This window comes from Delphinus delphis, chromosome 1, assembly GCF_949987515.2.
Source record: "Delphinus delphis chromosome 1, mDelDel1.2, whole genome shotgun sequence".
Classification (NCBI taxonomy): domain Eukaryota; kingdom Metazoa; phylum Chordata; class Mammalia; order Artiodactyla; family Delphinidae; genus Delphinus; species Delphinus delphis.
The window spans coordinates 64,307,409-64,331,780 of NC_082683.1; the positions used below are offsets into that span (position 1 = coordinate 64,307,409).

Sequence of the window (24,372 nt, forward strand, 5' to 3'; positions counted from 1 at the left end):
CATTTCCCACGTGTGATGTTGGCCAAGCTGATTATAATTAACCTCTTTCTATTTGCTGCCTCATCTATAAAATGAGGAAAATAATAGTGCTTCATGATTACTGTGAGGGTTAGGTGAAACAGTCTATGTAAATCACTTAAAACAACAGCACATAGTTACTGCTCAATAAATGTTAGCTATTATATGAAGTATGTATTCTTGTACCACAAATTCCTACTTTATCATACACATGCAATGTACACACATATATATTCTATATTAAGTGTTACTATTTCCATAAAGCCTTTTTCATTTCTTCCTTCCTTTGTTTAGCAAGTAATTGGTAGGGACGCACTATATTCCAGGCACAGAGGATACAGTGATGAGTAAGATGGACCCAATCCCAGTCCTACAGAGTGGGTGAATGGGCCATTTCAGCAAAGCATGATAAGTTTTATGACAAGAGGGAGACAGAGGCTAAGAAGTGAATATATGAATGAATAAATGGGTGAATGAATGTTTCTAGCTATTTTTTACTTAAATGTTAAGTGTTTTGATCCCTGAAAATAAGTAAAAATTTTTTAAAACCTGTGCTAGTGTATTCATAATGCCATTTCTACTATGAATCATAACTGCTCCAAAGCCCAGAGTGATTGTGGGTCTGCAGTCAACTGTTGTTAATCTTCTAAACAGTTAGCTGGGATACAGGTAGAGCAAAAAGTCCAGATGAGGGAGATATTTCAATATCCTTCCAAAGATAGATGGTGGGAAGTAATTACTATCTGTCTCAGTTCCTACCCTTCTCACTTTTCCAGCTCTCTCATGCTGAGATTCACTGGCCAGGGATTGTTCTTTTTTAAAAATCTAGTTCAGGTTCTATTGTAAACTTAACATAGCAGGTGATGCATTCACGCCCGTGATGAATCGGGGCCAGACACAAATAGAAGGCTGTGGACTCAAGGGTTTCAAAGAGAGACATTTAGGGCGGTTCTGCACTTGGAGCTGCTGCTTGCACTTGCTCAGAGCCAGATTCCAAAGGAGGCAGCTGCTGCAAATGCATATAAAAAAGGGAGCATGTTCCTGGCGTTCCTATGGGAACCTGCGGCAGCTTGGATTACCCATTCCCCAGACACCGTTTCTTTTTAGCTTGGTGTCTCATATTAAAAGGGGGACTGAGGGATACACTTCCTGAGGGGTACTTGGGGGACATTTGTGGTGGGAGTTGCATGATTCATTCTCCCAACATAGTATAGAAGACTTACTACTGAGGATATTATACATTTAAAAAGCAGTATGAAAAAGAGGGACTCTGTCTTTTTTCCACATATTCCAAAACTGTAAGCGGTTGTTTTTCTAAGTCCCTAAAGTGTGCAAGTGTGTGTGTGTGTGTGTGTGTGTGTGACAGAGAGAGAGAAAGAGAAATATCTAAGGAAGTAATCCCAGAATAACACTATTCATTTTCTGATTTGAATATTGATTGAGAGATTTAAATCTGGATAAAAATCGGTATTTCTTCAGGTTCAAACTCTGTTGCCTTTTTACCTTAGCCTCTGACTTTAGTGGAAACTTTGCCTATAGAGGGAATTCGAGATTAGACTGTGAACACATAAAACCTAGCACTGCATGATCCAAAGCTTCAATAGGTTCATGACCAGAAGCCCGAATTTCTAACACCGAGCCCAATCCTCCACTGGAAATTGAAAAATCCAAATTGCTAATGAGAGAAAGAACCCCATGTGTTCCCTTGCTCCAGCAGATCACAAGGCTTTCTCTAATGCAGCAATGCAGTAGAGCAGAAAAACAGGGGGCCACAGAGTGTGTTCTGATCGTACTCCTCCCATATTAGTGACCAGGTCACTCACCTCTGCCAATAACCTGACCTCTCTGCCCTTCAGTTTCTTCAAATAATAATAATAGTAATAATAGTACCACCCATCCTACATGGTTGCTGGGAAGATGAAATGAGAAATTAAATATATATGTGAGATAGATGTTCTAACATTTAGGATTTTAAAAAGTGCTTTTATAGGCATGATCCTAATTGATACTTGTGTGGAACTTAATGGCTTTGTAGAGATATGTATCACAGAATGGTGAGTATGATATTTGTGTTTTGCTATATTCTCTCTGTCATGTGTCTAAGAAAACAAAGTAGTTCTCCCAAGCCACAGTCCCAAAGGCAGGGGTGCATGTGGAGTTCTTGCTCTCCCCAGAGAAGTGTTTTTTGCAAAATGTTGGCATTTGGCAACAGCCCAACTGTGGCCAGCCACAAACAAAGTCAAGTGATTTTTTCCTTCAGTGTCCACAAAGGCTTCAGTGAATTCTTCTATGTGAAAAGTCTTTAAAACACACAGTAACTATGTGGTACTTGGCATTAATAGTGTTTGGAAGCATTCAAAAGAGCCTGTTGGGTATTTCAACAGCCTGATCTCTGCCCCATTCAGCTCGTTATGGAAACCTGCAGCGGAGCTGCCTCTGTGGGCCTGCCTGGAGTGGAGGGGGTTTGGCCCTTCCAATAGTGAGGTGCAGGCCCTCTGCCCCTGGACCTGGATGCTGCTGCCTAGTCCCCCAGGCTGTGGCCAGACCTGGGGTAGAACCAACTGCTAACTCCCTGCAGGGCCTCCTATTGTATAGGAAAATGCGTTAACGAAAGGCCACATAAATTATATTTTCCAGGAAGAATTTCATAAAAGATTTTCCATTTGTCTCAGTTCTGAGAGCTATGAGCATTCTTTAATTTAATCATTCATTTAGCAAATGTTTATCCAGGGCTTAGACTTCTAGGTTCTATGGTTACTACAGCAAATGAAACAAACAAACTAGGAGTGACAGACACTTTTTTTTTAAAGTAAATTATGTAGTATATTAAAGCAGGGTTAAGGGATAGAGAGTGAGAAAGAGATGTATTCTGTATTTTTAAATAGGATGGTCAGGGAAAGCCTCACCCAGAAGGTAACCTTGGAGCAAAGCTGTGAAGAGAGAGAACAAGAAAACCACAGGCCCCCAGGGAGAGCATTCCAGATTATAAGAACAGCAAGTATAAATTCCTCGAGGCAGGATCATGTCTGTGAATTCAGGGAACCGCCAGGAAGCCAAAAGGAGCAAAATGGTCATAGGGAAGAGTAATAACAAAGTAGAGACGCAACGGGGGCCAGATCATGAAGGAGGTGTAGATCCTTGGGAGGACTTGGGATTTACTGAGATTGAGAGACATGCCAATGCAGGGATTCAGCAGAGAAGTGCTATGATTAGGCTGCTTCCTAAAAGGATCACCCTACCTGTTGTACTTTATGGCACTGAAAGGAATAGTGGTCAATTAATTTGCTTTTTAAAAATTTTTTATTGAAGTATAAATTTTTATTGATTTACAATATTATGTTAGTTTCAAGTGTACAATTAAGTTATTCAGATATATATATAATATATATATACTTTTTTCAGATTCTTTTCCATTATAGGTTGTTATAAGATATTGAATATAGTTCCCCATGCTATACAGTAAATCCTTTTTGTTTATTTTATATATAGTGGTATATATCTGTTAATCCCATACCCCTAATTTATCCTTCCCTCCCCCCTTTCCCCTTTGGTAACCATATGTTTGTTTTCTATGTCTGTGAGTCTGCTTCTGTTTTGTAAATAAGTTCATTAATTTCATTTTTTTAGATTCCACATATAAGTGATAGCATATGATTTTGTGTTTGTCTGGATTACTTCACTTAGTATGATAATCTCTAGGTCCATCCATGTTGCTGCAAATGGCAATATTTCATTCTTTTTTATGGCTGTGTAATATTCCATTGTATGTATATGTGTGTGTGTATGTATGTGTGTGTGTATATATATATATATATATATATATATATGCCACATCTTCTTAATCCATTAGTCTGCCAATGGACACAGGTTGCTCCCATGTCTTGGCTATTATGAATAGTGCTGCTGTGAACATTGGGGTACATGTATCTTTTGAATTAGAGTTTTTGTCTTTCCAGATATATGCCCAGTAGTGGGATTGCTGGATCATATGGTAGCTCTATTTTTAGTTTTTAAGGAACCTCCATACTGTTCTCCACAGTGGCTGCAATTAATTTGCTCTTTTAAATCTACTTTTCATTCATACAATTGTTTAGTAAATATTTTATTTAGCAGAGGCTGTGAGCTAGGTACCAGGGGAGATAGACAAGTTTAAAAAGCAACGATGAAGGCCTTCCCTGGTGGCGCAGTGGTTGAGAGTCCGCCTGCCGATGCAGCGGACACGGGTTTGTGCCCCGGTCCGGGAAGATCCCACATGCTGTGGAGCGGCTGGGCCCGTGAGCCATGGCCGCTGAGCCTGTGCGTCCAGAGCCTGTGCTCCGCAACGGGAGAGGCCACAACAGTGAGAGGCCCGCGTACCGCAAAAAAAAAAGCAACGATGAAAATGTGATAAAGAACATAGCAAAGAGGGCAGCTGACCAAGTGTTGTGCAGGAGGAAGCCCGGGCCTGAAAGCTGAGTAGTGTTATCCAATGGGAAAGGAGAAGGAAAGAATGCTATAGGCAGAAGTGCTCATGAGAATGAGGGCGGTGTGTGTCAGGGATTCTTCTACCTACTTTACATGTATATCATCATATAATGCACACAAAGACCCTATGACTATGGTAGTTACTATATTATTATCCTCTGTTGTGCAGAAGGAAAGCGAGGCACAGGAAGATTAAGTTACTTGCTCAAGGGCCACAGCTAGGAACAGGAGGTGCTGGGACTGGAAACCTTACTCTGTTTGACTCAGACCTTAGGCTCCTGACCACTTGGCCAACCTGCACAGAGCACTGAGGCTGAGAGATGGAGCTGCAGAAATGACCAGGAGTTCAGTTCTACCAAATTCATTTTTAAAATATGTGTTGAGAGCATACTCTGTGCCAGGCCCCAAATGCCAGGGTGACAGAAATAAATAACAAAGCACGGTTCCTGTACCACAGGCACATACAGTCTGCTGTGCCACACATCAAGGCTCAATAAATACCAATATAAAAATGGCCATGCAGGGCTAGCTGTGCAGACAGCCACAGAGAACTTCTTAGAGAATCCACAGTCGTGTTCCTGCCAACTCAGAAGGCAGGGGCAGTGGTGGGCCCAGCAGGCACTGTCAAACCCCGGGGCTGCCCCAGGAGTCTGAGAAACATCACAGCACATCAACCCAGAGTAGGGTAAGAGCCCCCATATTGCTGGCATGAGAGAGCTTTTCAATGAGAACAAGGCACCCTAGCAACCTAATACTATTTTGTTATTCAGGGTCTGACAGCAAAGAATACACAGAGGAAGACAGGAAAGCTTTGGTGTTGTGTGATGAGGCGAAAGGTCCCAGAGGTTTGGTATACATTCACTTAAAACAAAACAAAACAAAACAAAAAAACATTGCTTATAATTTTGTAACTCCTTAGGGTGTTTCAAATGGTTTGTGAAGATCAATGTTCTGCATGTTCAAAGAGTTTAGGGAGTTTTAAAATCTTCCCATTCAGACTGGCCTGTCATAAAGAACAAAGGAACATGGAATTTCTTGCAGGGATCTGACTTCATACAACAGAGCCTAGAGATGTAAAATCAACAGAGATGGCCTTTGAACTTTCCTCAATCCAGAAGGGGAAAGAATACATACTGCTCTATAGGTGCCTCTGTAGTTGCTGCTTTCATCTTGCATCAATACAATTGGTTTTATGATTTTTATTTACAAACCCACCCAGTGGCCATTATTACGAAGTAGTGGTTAAAAGGTTGGGCTCAGATGGACCTGAGTTCAAGTTCTATCACTTCTAAACTGTGACCTTGGACAAGTTAGTTGATCTCTCCAAGCTTCAAACATCTCCTCTATAGGATGACAATAAGAATATCCGCTTCTTCACAGGGTTGCAATGAGGGGTAAGTGAGACTACAAATTGTACATGTACAGTAAGCACTGAATAATTGTAGACTATATATTTTTTCTGTTTTGTCATTAGCTCATGTATTTTAGTCTGGATTATCCCTCTTCCAAAAGAAACTGTTACAATGAAAGAGTGGATTCCTACTTTCACTGAGGTTGTGTTGTTTGGCCCAGAGGTGGAAGGCAGCTTAGGGGAGCAACACAAATAGGGTTTATCTATTGCTCTAAAGCAGAGCTTAATAAACTATGGCCCACAAGCCAAATCCAACTTCCTGCCTGTTTTTGTAGAGTTTTAGTAGAACACACTCATACTTATTTACATATTGTCTATGTCTGCTTTTGTGCTACAACATCAGCAATTGTTGAATAGTTGCAGTAGTTGTGATCTACAAAGCCTAAAATATTTAGTGTCTGGCCCTTTACAGGAAAAGTTTTACAGAAAAAATCCAATTTTTCCAAGTCACATAGCTCTGAAACCGCATACATTGGAAACTCATCTCCTCAAGGGAAAATATAAAGGGTACCTTCAAGAAGTCAGCACATTTACTTCAACTCATCAATGCCAGGTGCGAGTGTGAGTCCCTGGGGGTTAAAGACTCGTAAGGCAGCATCCTTCCCCATGAAGAATCCACAGTCCATTTGGGGATCAGGTGAATATGCAGTGAGACAAATTCTGTGCCAATGATCAGAGCAAATGGCTGGGGCCACACTGAGGCCACTGTGGTTCATTCTTCCTTTCCACATGGCCATCAACTCTGTCACAAAAAAGGTGAATTTTGAACAGAGGCTCTCTGTTTTCCTCCATTTCACTTTCCTGTCTGTAGGAGAGTACTGAGAACCACCGAATGGATGAGGATTATCATAATGGAGAATCATTCTTAGAATTTTCTGGCAATGATGTGGAGGGTGGAATGGGCTGGGCGGGGAATAGGAACAGGAAGCCTTCTGCAAAGCCCACTGCTGTCATGCATGAACTGTCAGGGGAATACAGCTTATCCTTGAGTGGTGGCTAAAGAATTGGAAGGAGGTTGACCCATGAATCAGAAGTAAGCAAACAAAGTTAAAAATGGATGAAGTTGCAAGGAAAGAATCATCATTCGTTCATTCAATTATTCATTGTATTCTTATTTATTGAGTGTATAGTACATGACAATCAGTTTAAGGCACTGAAGATCTAGACACAGAAACACCCAAGAACATACTAGTCCTTGCCCTATGCAACTTACACTCTAGTTGGGTGAGGCATGCCATCTTAGTTTGCATCCCTCCAAAAACAGACCTGCTTTTCTCAGACATGGTCTCAAGAAGCACAGGGAAAGAAAGGGAAGGAAGGAAAATAAATAAGGGGCACATTAGTGCATAAGTCACTGCTGTGTGTAATTGAGGTTTAATCTCGTCTTATAACCAATGAGGGTATAGAACATGCCTCAGAATTTTCCCGGTGAGCAGCAAGAAAGCTGGAGTATTGATCCAACAACTCTTATTCCTCATTGATTTAGGGTCATTTGGGTATGGGGGGGGAGCATTAGCTCTCCCCCTCCTTTAAGGACAGACATAGGAAGCTATAAGCATGTATAGAAACATCTGAAGGTACTTCTCCAGTAGGCCAGGCATGTAAGCAGAGTACTGTATCCACCTATACAGGTGACAAACAATGAATAAATATTCAGGAAAACTGAGATGGTGATAAGTGCTATGCAAACAATTAAAACAGGTTGATGGGGTAAAGAATGACTGGAAAGCTAGTTTAGATGGGATGGTTAAATGGCAAACACAGGAAGACCCTGGGGAACAGCATTCAGCAGAGCTAAAAAGCAAATGCAGAGTTTATAAGACAGAAACAAAGAAGAGGAACAGAAGGCCTCTGTGGTGGACAGAGGGTAGAGAGCAGGGGGAGAGTGGTACAGGATGAAGCCCCAGATAGGCAGAGGCCAGACCATGAAGCAAGGGCAGGACACTGGGATATTGTTTTCCACGTGCGGGGCAGTCACTGAGGAGTTTTAGGCAGGAACATGACATGATCTGATTAATATTTTTTAAAGTTCATCCTTGTTAGTCTTCTTCTCTCTCTTCCCTTCCTGAATGTTTAATACCAAAAGCCATTAGACGGGGCTGAGCGAGGTCAATTTCCCCATGGGGGTGGAGCAGGATGTCTGAGTCCAGGTAGGGTGCAGAGAATGTCCACGTGGATGGTGAGAGTGGTGAATGGCAGCTGCCCGGCAAAAGGTTAGAAGCCAGAGTGGAAGGGTGACAGGGTTTCCACAGGGGTTAGGGCTGCCCAGCCAACGTGCTCGAGCCCAGGTATGATGAGAAGGGCGTCCACATGGGAGAGCGACCTGGCATGAGAGATTGGAGTCCAAGCCTGGGAGGGAGCAATCGCGGGAGGGGACAGTGAAGCAGTGGTCCACATGGAGTGTCAGAGCCCAAGCACAGTGAGAAGGATGTTGACACAGGGAAGCTGTGGCCACTGTGGTCCCGTGCAGATCGAGACGGGGATCTGCACAGGAAGGTATCAGGTGTGAAGAAGTTGGAGCATGAGAGTGGTGAATGTATAAGTGCAGGTAGGCAGTCCAGTGGCAGTGACTGGAATCCAAGCAGGGTGAGGAGGGCATCCACTTGGGGCACCTAGGTGGGGAATATCCCAGAACAGGGTGTCAGAACACAAGATGGGAAGGAGGGCATCCTTGTGGGGACGGCAGTGGGTATGGGATGTTGGAGCCCAAGTCGGGTAAAGGAGGGTGTCTGTGTGCATTGACAGGTGGGCACGCAACAGCAGCCAAAGATTTATACGTTCGGGGCACTGATCAAATAAGTAAAGATATTAAGAATAATGGGAACCAGGTTTCTCATTGTCAGAGAAGGCATTATAGGTATGGGAAGGCAGGAAACTAGGAGAGACCCTGTGATGATTTGAATTGGAGATATAAGCGTGAATTTATTATTTGAGGGCAAGGAAGAGGTCTAAGTGTGTTTACACATGTGTATATACATGTGTGTTCTCTAGCTTTGCCTGCTCAGTGAGAGGACCTGGGGGCATACCAAGCACCTGGATCTTGATTCCTAAATACTCTTCCACTAAAAGGAAACAGGATACTTTGGAGAAATGGCAGATTTCGAGTCTGGGACAAGGAATGTATAAAATATGCCTGGAACGTCTTGCGCCAGAAAAGAAAGAGGTACTCAGAGAAAGATGGGTATATATTAAAGGGACAGCGTGAGGGGGCTCCTGCATGTCAACTATGAGATAATGTGAGCATTAAAATAAATAACGACCATAACATTATTATCCATTGAATGAAATAGCAACTTTAAATCCATACAGATATAAATAAATGAAGATAATGAAAGTTGGTTGAGATATAGGATCTCTCCCCACAAAATACTTATTAATTACAAAGAGAAAAAGAGCAATTTTGTAGTGGAGAGTCCTGTCAGACACCACCTTGATCGAGTAATCAAAATTAACAGCACAATAATGGGATAAATCAAATGTATGAGATACAATGAAAAGAATACAGCATCACTTCTGTGGTACTTCTCACCAAAGATGCATAATTTTAATTTAATTATTAGTAAACCTCAGATAAAGCCAAAATGAAGGACATTCTGCAAAATAACTGGCTTGTCATCTTCAAAAATGTCGTGAGATTCAAGTAGAAACGGAGAACTGTTCCAGATTGAAGGAGCTTAAAGAAATATAACTGTGTTTTTCTGAATTGGATCTTTTTGCTATAAAGAACATTATTGAGATAACTGACAAACTTGAATGGAGTCTGAGAGTTGACAGTGGAATGAAATGGCTATATTGTGCTTATGTAGGAGAATGTCTTTATTTTAGGAATCCACTAATGTATTGGGGAGACAATAGCATCAGATTGGCAATTTACTCTCCAATGGTTCAGGTTGCAACTTTTTTTGAGATTGCTTCAAAATGAAAACTTAAAAAAATATATATTCGCTTTGGCCACTTAATTTCCTAGGTCTTTGCACATGCCCCTACCCCAGCCCTTTCCCCAGAAGTTCCCCCTTGGGAACCCTTGCTTGTCCGTCATGTCATTTCCTCTGTGTAGCGAGGGTACCCTTTAGAACATGTACCATGTTCCCTGGCATTAACGTTTACCTGTCTACGTCTACAGTTCTATTTACCCCAAAGCGTAGAGTCCATGCCCATCACACTCATATCTGTATCCCTAGTACTTAGCACAGCACCTGGCGTTGTGCTTGATGAACAACCATGTGGAGAGGGAGAGAGACAAGATTATAGGTGTAAATTTGGGAAACGCTTCTAGAGCCAACAAGGTTAAGTGGGGAAAGGAGGAGATTTGGATACTGCCTAGCCTAGGTCTGAATTATATAGCTGGGTGACCCTAGACAAGACTTAGACTCCCTGAGCCTTGGTTTCCTCGTGTGTAAAATGGGTTGTTAGGTGAAGCAAAGGTAATAAGGTTTGTAAGTCATCTAGTTGAGTTCCTGGTGCTTAGCAGGTATGCAACAAATTTTAGTTTCCCTTTTCACTTAAAAATAAGAATAAAAACCATCAAAGAAGACTAGAAGTTTAGAACTCCAGCTTATATGCCTGACTTTACTATAAACTTAGTATATGAACTTGGATACGTTATTTCACTTTACAAGGCTTCAATTTGCTTCTCAGTAAAATGGAAGGTGGAAAAATGGAGGGAAGAGGAGTGGGCTTAATGACTGTCATGCTACCAAGATCTCATAGTTCTAAAATTTAACAAGATTTTCCTTCTGGGTAATAGTGAGTACAGACAATGAAGGATAAGAAAGATTCTGCTATATTTAAAGGATGTTCCTCAGTTTAAGCTTAGCAGGCGAAGTCCGCCTGCTGGACTGTACAATTGACTCGTTTATACCTGTTTAAAGCAGAGGTAAATTGAGAGGTGGTAGCGTTGTTAGGTTACTGTTGAGCACATTAATAATTTATGAGCCATCAAGGAATTAACACACACTTTCAGTTCACACTGCATTTTTCCTTATTCATAATTCTTTGCCTAATTGCTTTTTCCTTTAAAAATAAGGGAGCTGAGACCTTGAATATTTGCCTAATGGCTCAAACAGAGCCATGACCCATTGCCAAGTCTTTCAGTCCTTTTATAGCCTGGGGACATTTGCCATTGAAAGAAAGCTGATGGGTTTGGTTTTCCTGAAAGAGATACTTTGCACTGACCTCTGGCCCCATTAGATACTTTGGTCATTGCACATTCACTGTAATGGGTGCAATAAATTTGTTTTAATTTAGGACATTATCAAGTAGGGAATATTGACAAAGACAAAACAATGTTTTGAAAAGAGCCAGGATGAAATCATGAATAAATAAATATGTTGAATTTAGCTGATAAATTAACAAAGGTTTATTCATAAGAGTCTGACTAGACTATTTCAAAGTTAGGCCAAAGGTGATTCCATTTCTAATAGAAATGTCGTCTTTCTCTTTAGGCCAGAGGAAATGTGTGCATCATAGAAAGACATTGCAAAGTGTAGAAAGGCATTTATCCCTTCTGACAGATCTGTTTTAAATAGATCTGTTTTCAGCTAAATGCCAAAAACAGCCCGATGAGTCTCGTAGCCTTTTCTACAGCAGGGCATTTATTTTCTTTGTGTAAATACCTTCATTAGGGATCTCAGCAGGCTGTTTCTCCACCTTTTCTTTGTATGAGTCCTTTAGAGTAGTGTCAAAGCACTGAAATTCTGGTTAAGTATTACCTGTCTGTGTTTCCTTTTGAGTGAAAGAAATGACTCCTAACTTGGATATATTCCTCTTGAGGAAGGGGATAAGGGTGCATATGGCACTGATCCTTACGCTAATATTCTTACACAGGTAACATCATTCGGACAGACAGCAGAAAGAGCCAATAAACCACAAAGCATATTTGCAAAGCTGTGAGGCCTTGGATGGTGTTGTTTTATGCAAAGTCCAAATGGCTAAATCTTCCAGGTTACAGGTAGCCTGAGAGCATTTTTAGCTGCATAAAAACTAATTGGAACAACTTGAATGGAAGAACATTTTGCCTGAAGTCTTTAACCACGCTGGTAACCTAATCGTTTTCTGTTCAACTTAGGGCAGTTTTAGGAAAATGAATCTGTGCATGCAGCTTAGGAAACCTTACACAAGCTCAGAGAGTTCGGGAGAATCATAAAAATCTCATTTAGAAAGTTTGGTGTGTGTGTCTCATGTTTTGACATCACTGCTCAGGGACAGGAAAGCCATAGTTACATAGGGGAAAGTATAATTTTTTAAAAGGTCTAACAAAGTAAGACACAAGAAAGCTGATTCTGGTTTCTCTATGATGATGAGGAATATTTCTCCATGAGGAATTTATTGATCATCTTTATATGCAAAGGATCCAAAACTTTGTAACTCATGACTACTTCAGTGAGCTCTCCACATGGTAACACACCAGCAGTTTGACATGTGCTGCTGTTAACTGAAGTGTATTTTAGAAGAAAAAGCGTGGACTGGAAGTCTGAAGACCTTTTGATCAAGTTCTGGTTCTGCCTCTTGCTAGCTCTGTAAGTTTATACAGGTTATTCAAACTTCTTGAGCCTGACTTTCCACCTGCATGGAATGAATACTTTCTCAGACACCTCATGGAGGTTTTGGAAAAATTCTTTAAGCTAGTCAATAGAAAAGTATATGCAAGCTATAAAGCCCTCTGCAAATACAAGAAATTATTTTTATATCACTATGATAGGATAATGCTCTAGGTCATTTTATTTTTATTTGGTTGTTTTAAGTTCACCCTTGCGTGTAGACTACATGCATTTGCTGTAATTCACCAAATCAAAATCCCCAGCTCTGTAAAAGCCACACTTGGAAGAACATGATAAAAACAGTTTCGTTTGGACTGTATGCCCATCTGAAGTCTTCTATGGAATGTAATTCAGTCAGAAGAAATTATGGCACTAGTAAATATTCTGAGAATTCATGAAATTCCACAGCCCAAACCATGATTCACTGCTTCAGTACCAAAAGCATTTGGAAGCCCCAACACTGGCTGCTTCTGAGGCTCTAAATGGGGCCACGTGCACTCACTGTGGCACGGCCTGCTCCCACCACTCAGGAGAGATGGCACTCAAATTCCCCGGAGTCTCTTCAAACAGTATTTTTCTTCCTTCCTCGTGGACCTTCCTTAACAATGTACCTTTCCTTCCTCGTGGACCTTCCTTAACAATATACCTTTCTGGATTAAGAGATGACATAGTGTTTTAGGGTTTTTCTCCACCCCTCAGGCATTCAACATGAGTATTCTACAAATTTATCTTATATAAAAACTTTGTGAATCAGCGCTGAATTTTCCAGTACCAGCCTTAAACAACCTGTCATTCAAATCCTTAAGGATGGGTTTATGTGAAAGTGATTTCTCCACACTTGCCTTTGCTTCATCTTAGATGGCAGTGTGGTTTTTCCTTTGAAAAAATCACTAAGGGAGATGGTTCCTTCAGGCAACTAGCATGGTTCAGTTACTATATCAAATGAAACGTCTATAGACAAAAAGCTACAGGGCTTCCCTGGTGGTGCAGTGGTTGAGAGTCCGCCTGCCGATGCAGGGGACACGGGCTTGTGCCCCGGGTCTGGGAAGATCCCACATGCCGCAGAGCGGCTGGGCCCGTGAGCCATGGCCGCTGAGCCTGCGCGTTCGGAGCCTGTGCTCTACAAAAAAAAAAAAAAAAGCTACAAACACCAGCCTGAGTAGCAGCAGTAATGTGTAGCCAGGTATGCTGTGGCATGTGTGTGGGACTCAGGCATTCAGCCCTGGCCAAACGTCAGACAGTGCAGATAAGGCAGATAAAAATCTTCTGCCTAAGTGGGAACTGTGTAATCTCACTCTGTCTTTCCAACACATCGGAACTAGTTTCACAAAGTCTACGTGGTTCCCAAAATCCTTCTAAAGCATCATAGAATGTAAGAAATAGAGGTCATGTGACCTCCAGGTGGATACTTGGATTCCTCTGTAGCACCCTGCGCTACCAGATGCTCCAGACATAGCTTGAATACGTCCAGGGATGGGATGGTACCTCCTTCTAGAACATCTCAATCTATGTTTGGACAATTCTAATTTTAGGAAATGTGGTATTTTGTTTTAACTATTCCCAGTGTCTAAGGCTCTACTTAACCTGTGGGGAATGTCACCTGAGGTCTGTATTGGTTCTGAATATTCAACCAGTGGCAATCCCATCTACCCACTTGTCATCTGGCACAGATCTCCCCTTGTTACTTACAAAGCAATCAGGAGAAACTCTGCCCATTATCTGAATCTAGCTCTATGTTCTAACCTATGGATTTCCCCTTTAAATTTATCCTTACCAAAAAGAAATAAAGCAAATCTAGCATGATTTTTTTCTTACTAAAGCCATGCTAGCTTCTAGTAATCAGAACTTTTTTAAAATGTACAGAAAAACTCTGTTTTAATATTCCTTTTGGGAGTTTTGCCCATATGTGCATTAACCCACCAGTTTAGCTTGTAAACTAACTCCTGCCTTGAAGAATTGAAGCTATATTTGGGTATATTCTATCTGCTAGTACTTTTCCCATTCTTCACAGTTCCTCTGTATCTTACGTATATATTGATTTACTTCTCATTGGATAATATTTTTGCTCAACGTGCTTGTCATGAGTGTCACTATCTCTGCATTCATTTCAGCCAACATAGCCTCGTATTTTAGTTTTGAATGTCCTTGTTGTCTCTGCTCAGGGTACATGAGTGACTGCAAACAGGCTATTTTGTGCTGACAAGCCATAGTCAGAATGGTGTACAGACACAAAAATACAAATTGCACGTTTTGGATTTGGTTTTGAACTGGCCTCATTAGCAGCCAATCTACTAGGTAGTCTATACCCATAAAGCATTGATTGAGAAGCAAAAAATAATTTCTGAATTTTGGTTCTGCTCTTCATGCTGGATAAATTATTCATTCCCTAGTGTACCTTTATAAGAGAAAATAGCTGATGATTATGCTTACCTTTACAGATACATCACAGAGCTAATATGAACTATTTAGCCTAAAATAACTGAAACATTTTTAACACTAAAATCAGATATATTAATATAATGTTGTAGTATGCAAAAACTAACCTAAAGACTATCTTGTTCTCTTTAAAAGAGAAAGTTTCATTCCATTCCCATAAAAGGTATACATAAAATTACATTATAATATTATATACCATTCATATATATGCCTATATATGATATATATTATCCTTTTAGCATAAAGAAAGCTACCTAGGTGACCAGGAGTATGAAACACTGAAAAATTGAGTGTTTTCCTTACCTGCCATTAGTTCACATTTACTTTCACTGAATTCATGGGGCAGCTGCATCCTGGAAATGCCTATTTTCACTGACCACAACTTCAGCAAACGGAGGTCCCGGTGTGTCTCTTAAACTCTGGGCTTCTGTGAAACTCCTGGTGAAGTCTGGATACCCGTGGGTTGAGGTAAACTAGTTCCACTGATCAGGGTCTGGTTTCTTCTGCTTTGTTTGACTTGGGTGTGCTTAGCTTCCATCTGTCTGTCATCCTAGAATAGCAGCCAGAGACAGCCTGTGTGTTATCTCTTGGGCAGGAAGTTTAAGTCCCCTGGCATGAATTGCATTCAGCAACTAAATAAATAAGATACCTTGGAGATGGGCTTTTATTCATAGGAAACCAGATAGCCTTTTTGATGATAAAATATTTATTCCCTATTATCCTCTTGTTGCCAGGACTACTGCTTATGGCCCATTTCTTAAGAGGAGCTAGAGTGATAAAGAGGTTATAGGAATTAGTAGGGTAATTTTTATTTTCAAGAATATCTTGAATGATACTATATTGCCCAGAACTGAGTGTGATTTGTCATTTAATGTTGATTGAGATCACACCATGTCCCACTTTAAGTCAATACTTCTTCTTTTTAATCATTGTTTTCCTCTAAGAAACAACATCTTCACTTTATAGCTTAAGAAAGTGACCAAACGTAGTCACTTTTAAGGCCGCTAAATGAATTAATCAATGTGAATTCATGTAAGTGTTCAGAAAAATCTAACTACTCAAAATGAACATTTTGTGATAACTTAACTTTATTTAACACAATTTTATTATTTTAACTATTTACAAAGTACCAGCTAAGTCCTATTGGAGACCCAAAGGTGTTAGGGTCTCTGACCTGCAGGAGCATTCTGTTTAGTAGGGTATTAGTATACAAATACAGATCATTCTACACCAAGGCAGACTCTGATAAGCACTGTGCTAGGAGTACAAAGTACTAGAAGGATATGGAATTCTGACTGGGAGTATCCAAGAGGACTTTGAGGAAATGCTGTCTTTGAGTTGGAACTTGACAAATAACAAAAGTAGGTAACATTTATTGAGTGCTTCCTAAATGTCAGCACCGTTCAAAGTACTTTAAACGTATTAATTCCTTTAATTCTCTTGATTAACATTATAAGCTAAGTCTGTTATAATTCCCATTTTACAGTTGTACAAACTGAGGCACAGAACAGTTAAATAATTTGCCAAAGGTCATAGAGCTAGTAAGTGATGGAGTGAAGTTTCAAATTCAAGGAGTCTTGCACCCGAATGCTTACTGTCATTCTTAACCATAACACCATAACACCATATTTTTCCTGTCAGGGAAAAATAAGATGTCACCAAGCAGATTCACAGCAGCAGCTCAGCCACAACCATGGAGAAGGGAAAATTCAGGAATGTTTGGAAAGGCCAAAGTTTATTAGTGTGGCTTGAATGTGGAGAAACAAAAGATGGATTTAGGAATTGTAGACTATAAGATATACACAGAATGCAAGGAGGTTTGGATTGCAGCAGGTTGGATTTGCAGGTCTGGCCTGAGGAACAGCAGTGGGGAGCAGGGAAGTGCCTGGTCAGATTTTTGTCAGAGGAAGACCTTGTGGAGAGGAGGATTGAGTGACTGAAGAGAAGGACATCCTTTAGGGATCTATTAATTAAATCATTAAAAAAACAATTTTTGAGCTTCTCCTATGTGCCAAGCACTGTTCTGAGTGCTGAGCATATAGCAAGGAATAAGGGAGATAAGATACACAAGGCTTCCAATTTCATTGTTTGAAAGAATATGGAAATAAATGGATGAATAAGCAAGATAATTTTATATAGTCCTGAAAGAAAGAAATAAGTCAATGTGATATAACAGAAAGCGACCATTGACAGGGGAATGGCCACTTTGGAATGGTGGTCAGGAAAGGCCTCTCTGAGCAGGTGACATTCCAACTGAGGCCTGAATGACAGAGGAGCCAGTCATGGGGAAGGAAGGGGAAGGGTTCAGCAAAACAGGATTTGGGTTTATGAAGAAAAGCAGAATTAACAAATGCAAAAGCTCTGGATTGGGAAAGAGATTGGAAGGTTCAAAGGACAGAAAGAATGCCAAAAGAAGTGCTTAGCAGAGATGGGGAGGGATACAAGGCGAGGTTGGAGAGTTAAGCTGGGCCAGCGGCTTGTAGGTTAGGGTAAAGTATTTGTGTTTTATTTTAAATGAACTGGGAAGCAATTGGAAGGTTTTAAGTATGTTTTAAGTAGGTGAATGGCTTACTCTGTTTTATATTTTGAAAAGATCACTCTGGGTTATATATGGAGAATGGATTATAAGGGGACAGAAGTGAAAGCAGGAAAGTCAATTAGGAGGCAAATTGCAGAGGTCCAGAAAAGAAAGAGATTATATGGCCTAGACCTTGAAGGAGGAGAGGTGGATGGATTAGGGTTACATTTTGGAGGCAAAGTTAAAAAGATTTGGATTAGGTGCAAGATATGGGAAAAAGAAAGGTACCGATGATGACTCCAAGAATTTTGAACCCACTGAATGGTGTGGTGCCTGTAATGAGCTAGAGAGAACTCTAGAGAGTTCTCTAGAGAACAGGGGGAGTTACGAGTTCTGCTATGGACATGTGGGGCTGTTCGGGGGGTAACTAGGTCGCCTCTTTGAGGATGCTAAAATATGGATGAGAGAGGTGGATACCACAGGAATTACAGTTATACCATTAACTGACAAATGTGACTAGATGTTAGGGCGAGGGCTTTGATAACTTCAGGTTTGAGTCTGAAAAGGTAGAAAGGAAGAGATCCCATTAACCAACATGATAGAGTAGGAGAGGTTTGGCAAAGAGAAGGCTTAATGAAAGCCAGGAACCATGAGGAAATTCCCATTTGAATAGTGGACAAAGGTACAGACTTTAGAATCTGAAAGACTTGGGTTTGCATCCTAGGTGAGCCGTTTACCAAAACCGTGTAACAAGTTACCTGGTTGCCTCAGCCTCCGTTTCTAACCTAGAAAATGAGAGAAATGATTTGGTAATGATAAGATAGTGATAAAGAGTAAATGACGGGCTTCCCTGGTGGCGCAGTGGTTGAGAGTCCGCCTGCCGATGCAGGGGACATGGGTTCGTGCCCCAGTCCGGGAAGATCCCACATGCCGTGGAGCAGCTGGGCCCGTGAGCCATGGACACTGAGGCTGTGCGTCCGGAGCCTGTGCTCCGCAACAGGAGAGGCCACAGCAGTGAGAGGCCCGCGTACCGCCAAAAAAAAAAGAGTAAATGAAATTATATATGTAAATGCTTAATACATAGGAATCATGCAATAAATACTATTATCACTGTCTCTTATAATTACTATTATAATAACAATATAAAAATAGCAATAACTGTTGGGATGTGTTTTATTTCTGTTGATTATTACTAAGATAATAATGTTCTGACTATTAGTTCCTTTTAAGCAAGGCTTGTAAGAATATTAATCCAGATTTGATATTCAACTCTTTTTTTTTGCTATATTTAATCATCAAAACAAATTACAGGGGCTTCCCTAGTGGCACAGTGGTTGAGAATCTGCCTGCTAATGCAGGGGACACGGGTTCGAGCCCTGGTCTGGGAGGATCCCACATGCCGCGGACCAACTGGGCCCGTGAGCCACGGCTACTGAGCCTGCGCGACTGGAGCCCGTGCTCTGCAACAAGAGAGGCCGTGATAGTGAGAGGCCCTCGCACCGCGATGAAGAGTGGCCCCTGCTTGCCACAACTGGAGAAAGCCCTCGCACAGAAACGAAGACCCAACACAGCAAAAATAAATAAATTAATTAATAAACTCCTACCCCCAACATCTTAAAAACAAACAAAACCAAATTACGTATTATTTATGTACTTTTCCCAATTTACAGATCAATGCACTAAGGCTCAGAAAGGGTACCATGTGTAAGATTACACAGCAAGGAATTGGAGCCTACCTGGAAGAGCCAGGACTCACGCCTAGATCTGACATGCTCCAAATAATCCTGAACTCTTTCCCAACAAATCACCAGTACGATAAAAATACCATTGTACCACTTTGCCAGTTCTCTGGGATCTATGCTGAGTGAATAAATTCTGTTTTATAAAAATGTTATTAGCAAATCACCACCGTGGTTTTCACAGTGTCTCATGGAATTTTCCAGTGCTGGACAATGTGCCTCTCAAGGCCTGTCTTTGGAGGACATGAAGAAAAGTCTTCAGTTCTCACCCATTGACAAATATGGTAAGTATACAGATTCGTCAGATTGACTAAGGAAACTACCCCTAGGAAGGCGATGTCTGTTTGATAATGAGGGAGAAAGTATTCTATTTTGTAATAAGTAGAGATGAAGGGTACTTTAAAAATATTATATCATAAAAGTGCAAACTTTGCTCTTGTAAGTCTTGTATAAGTCTACAGTTACCTTTGCATTTAATAATGTGTGCATAAGTGTGTAAGTGTATGTGGAAGTATATGGGAGTGTGTGTGCCCGTGGGAAAAAGTACAGCTCTTTTTTGAAAATAATCTCCTGCATCTCGTGACATTCCAAACACCTTGTTTCCACCTTATTGAGTCTACTACCTTGAAGTCCCATATTGTGCAGGTATAGGGAGGAGGAGAAAACTCCTCCCTACAGGAGGAGATGAATTTCCACAATTACATCATATCTTTGTTAAAAAGGAGTGTTTTCTCTTTAGCAAGTGCCGGAGGGTAAAATGTGAACCCAGCTATTCGCTCAAAAAGCTGGAGAGGAGGTGAGGGTATCACTGATGGGATCTGTTTTGCACAGGACTATTTTAGAAAGAATTAATAAAGCTCTTTGAAATAGTTAACATAGCTCTGTGCTCGCCCCTGGAAGCCAGAGGATAGGCAGCACCCCTTATCAGCTGCCATATAAATGTGCCAGGCCTGTGATGTCCTTTCTCCCACCTCTAAGCCTGAGAAGCTCTATATTTAATTGGAATTTTAGTACAATGGGCTCATTTATTCATGGGAACTTCCTTTGACAATATGGAGGACTGAAAAAATGTATGTCAGTTAAAGAGAACAGATTTATTCCAAGGACTGGGTCTGTGGGAGAATAAATTCGGTGGTGTGTGCCTGGTTCTGTGATATAGATGGCAATAGACCCTGCAGCTTTAGAATCCTCACCAATGCACCTCGGCTGCAGAGTATCATACCTAAGGCAATAGGAAGCCTCTAAGAAACGAAGAAGAAAATTGTTCCGGATAGATTCGACAAACTACTTGGGAACACTAAAGAAAGGAAACTTTGTGCTTCCGACTCCCAGTACGTGTCTAGAATGCAGTCGAGTGCTTTTTATCATCAGCTTTACAACATAATTGGCCAATCCAGTAACGGGGGAAAATGTGCTCTAAGTGTCACATCATCACATTTTTTATAGATATAATATCGTTTTTTCAAACCTTTACAGATGTGACTGCACAACCACAAAATAGAGGGCACCCTTTGAAATGTGTGCTTTGACCAAAAGTCTTTTCTTTCATGGTGGAGTTTCAAGATGAAGCATTTCTTAACGATCTGTTTCTTAAAGGGATAAGACGTTGAGCAGAATTCCTCAAAATGAAGTTAGACAAAAGTGATGCAATGATTTTAAAAAGTAGGGTTTTCCTATGCATATATTGTACCCGGGGTAGAAGAAGACATTAGCATGTTTGAATGGAGTGACAGTCCCAATAGACAAAAAAGATATATTCAATATCTCCCACTAGGAACATCACATCGTATAAGAAAGAACTCTTTAATTGCCCTCCATTTCTACTTCATAAACTAGTTGTGGTATAACAGCAACTTTATGAACTGTTTCTTCCCCACCCACAGAACAGGGCTAGAGAATGAGGATAAAATTAAGTACCTAGCTGTACTTGAGACCTTTCACCCTGAAGTAACAAAACATGTCGACATGGTTCAGTCTTTCCTTAAAGCCTGTGTTCAAATTTCATTTGGTCCCTCTTAAGCTGAGTGACTGCACAGAGTCTGTCCTTCAACTCTGGTGATGATGGTATCAATAATAAATGTCAGCATCCATGCCCTACTGATTTTGCTACCCATCTCCGAAGGTGAACCCTCCCACACTGGAAGGATGGATGCTCCCAATCAGATTTCCGCTGGAGTCCTATGGAGAGAGAGGCATGCAGCATCATAGGCCAGAAAAAGCACATGTGGTACATTAAAAGGTTGATTATAGTAATGAAAGGATTACGTGCTTATTAAAGCATCTGTCTATGCCTGGGATGAAGTTGCAGTTTCAGTCTGGACAAGAGGAAATATCTTTGCTCTAAGGTGTAGATATTTAGTCCGCCCAGAATTAGGATTCAATAATGTGTATCCTGCTTCCCCTAACCTAATCTCAGCTGGCCAGGGCCAGCCCCACTAGCAAGAGAGGACTGGTCACAGCAGCACTGGCAGCAGTGGTGCTGCCTCTCGGGAGAGTATATGTGCTGCCTAAGAGATTTTGACAGAGACCTTTCTTATGAAAATAAATATGCCCATCGAACTGCATATTGCCAGAAGTCTTAATGAAAATGTGGATAGCTGAGTTGGTTCTGAAAACTCGGCTATCAAAGGGAAGCAAAAGCAACATTAGCTATTGACAAATGTGCCCATTTTCACAGAAACAATGAATGGTTTCCCTACTTGGAATTGAAAGGTAACTGCTTCCCTGCTCATATCCTGCGTTCTCTAGGACTGTGGCCAGATTCTGAGGCACTAGCTCAATTCTCTGGACACACCCAGGGCTATTGTTTCAATGAGCATCAAATGCCACTAGTATTCAGACCTAAGCACTAAAAATTGGACTTTCAGATAGAAAAAAAAGAAAACAACCAGAGCCAACCTGTTATAGAGAATACTCTTTCCTTTTCTCTACTGCCATCTCCACCTCCACCTCCACCTCAGCCATCAACGGCTTTGCACTCACTGTGTGTCAGACACTGTGCCACTTGTCTGTGCATTACCAGCCTTATGACCTCTCCCCTCTACAAATGAAGACACAGGCTCAGAAAGGTTAACAAAAGTCACAGAACTGGTAAGTAGTGGAGGCAGGGCTTAAACCCAGATTCGCCTGACCTGAAGCCCGTACTTTTAGCCATCATGATAAACCACCTTCCTGAACTGTACCCTTCTTTACTCCGAATTCAAAATGTCACCTGGCCAAACACCCATCGCTGATGTTCCTCTGGTCTCAGCTCTCTGTTTTCATTGTAAATTCTGCTTTTGTTTTACAATTGCTTGTCAGCAACTCGTGTCCAAACTCTCTGTTCACATGAGCCAGGAGAGGCTGCTGGGCAGCGTTGCACTGGCTAAGGCTGGTTAAGAGAAATGGGGAGATGGGCTGAGAGGCCGATGAGTAACAGCTGAACTTCTTTCCTGATGCAGGCTATGTGTCTGATCCCATGAGCCCGATGCATTTTCACTCTTGCCGGAATTGTGGCAGCTTTGAGGACAGCAGCTGAGAGCATTCTGCATTTACCTAAGGAGAGTCTTCCCCCAGACTGACAGCAACAATTCTAACCATGGCAGCCTTGCTTCCATTTATATTTTACCCTCTAAGGTCTCCTTAAATTGGCTTATTCATACTGGTCCTATTTAATTCCCCACCACAGGTTGGGCTCTGGATTTGTGGCTGAGGAATGAAATGCAAAAGAGCCAAAACAAAATTTATTTGAAGAATTGTTTTTAATTTTGTAAAGGAAAAAATAATTTTATGTTGTTGGTTGGAGATGGGGCCTTAGTCGTTGGTGGGGACTTAACAATTGTTATGTTTTCATAGACTGAATTAAGTAGACGTGTTTGAGAGTCATGTGTTTGATTTCTTAGAATATTGTTCATTTTCTTATCTCATTATGTTACTTAAAGTGTCCAGCCCTGTGATTAAAGGTTCTTTGGTGACATACAAAATCGACTCAGAAGTGTATTTCATTCCAACAAGACTTCTACTGAGTACACCTTTCTTTCAGATATATTGGTAAAAATACGTATTGATCTTCAGATCAAGAAGCTTGCAGAAATACAACACTTATTATTTGGCCTCCTCTCTGCATGGTACCTCTGTGCTCTGCTTGGGTGACCTGTTGCTGTCAGCACCGAGGTGTCACAAATGCCATTGGTACCATCATGAAACCGACCCATGCATGCAAAGCTGCCATTCATACCAGGGTCTGGCACAGTGACCTGGGAGGATGGTTGAGGTACCTGCTACCTTCAGAAAAAGAGAAGTCTTCCCTCCACACTCCCAACAAGGAAGGCAGGAATGCTTCCACCAACAAAATAGTTTTGCCATTGAAAGACAGACCTGGAAAAAGACAGACAGGAAACCATGAAAATTCAGTGTTATAATTACTGCTATTCACCTTGGTAAGGGAAATAACATTAGTAAAGGAAGATCGGGCATCCTCTAAATCAAGGTTTCTGGATCTCAGAACTATTGGAGGGAATAATTCTTTGTGGGAGTTGTCCTACGCACTGTGGGATTTTTAATAGCTTCCTGGCTTCTACCTCCAGATGCCAGTAACAGCTCCCTAAGTCACAGCAATCAAAAGTGTCTCCAGACTTTTCTGAATGTGCTCTGGGGGACAAAAATCTCCCCAGGTTGAGGACCACTGCCCTAAATCCTGAGATTAGGGGGCTGAAGAGGAATGAAAGAAAGATAGAGCCTGACTCTGACTGGCTGCGTTTAGGCAAAACTGCTCTCTCCTCCTCCTTAGTAGTGTGGATCCGTAGACAAATGGAGCTCAATGAGTGCTGATTGCTCCTTCTATGTCTGTGGCAAGCTGCTCCGTTCTCCCCTCTCCCCTACCAATTAGAAATTATGTTGCTTGCGGGCAATTTCTATCAGAACAGCAACATCCCCTGTATTCCTTCAGAGCTTTTCCTTATGACCTGTGGTCGCGAAGTTGAAAGTCCCCACATGTTCTGAAGAGCTTGGCGACAGCCCAATGCGAATCCAGAGGTAGCAGTGAAAACCATGGTACTTCCAATTAAATTTATCCTTTTTCAAAAAAAAAAGGTCATGAAGAACCTAGGGCTAAGACGGGAATAAAGACACAGACCTACTAGAGAATGGACTTGAGGATATGGGGAGGGGGAAGCGTGAGCTGTGACAAAGTGAGAGAGTGGCATGGACATATATACACTACCAAACGTAAAATAGATAGCTTGTGGGAAGTAGCCACATAGCACAGGG

General features: G+C 41.3%; 1 protein-coding gene across 1 annotated transcript in view; it reads left to right on the top strand.

Moving 5' to 3' along the window:
• TNNI3K (TNNI3 interacting kinase) overlaps positions 1–23,068 on the top strand; it is a 306,041-nt gene extending 282,973 nt beyond the window's left edge. Inside the window, exons 28-29 of the mRNA XM_060023829.1 lie at positions 19,330–19,409; positions 22,566–23,068. Of these exons, the coding sequence (XP_059879812.1) occupies positions 19,330–19,409; positions 22,566–22,642 (157 nt within the window). The 3' untranslated portion in view covers positions 22,643–23,068. The remainder of the gene's footprint in view (positions 1–19,329; positions 19,410–22,565) is intronic.
• The last annotated feature ends 1,304 nt before the right edge of the window (positions 23,069–24,372 follow it).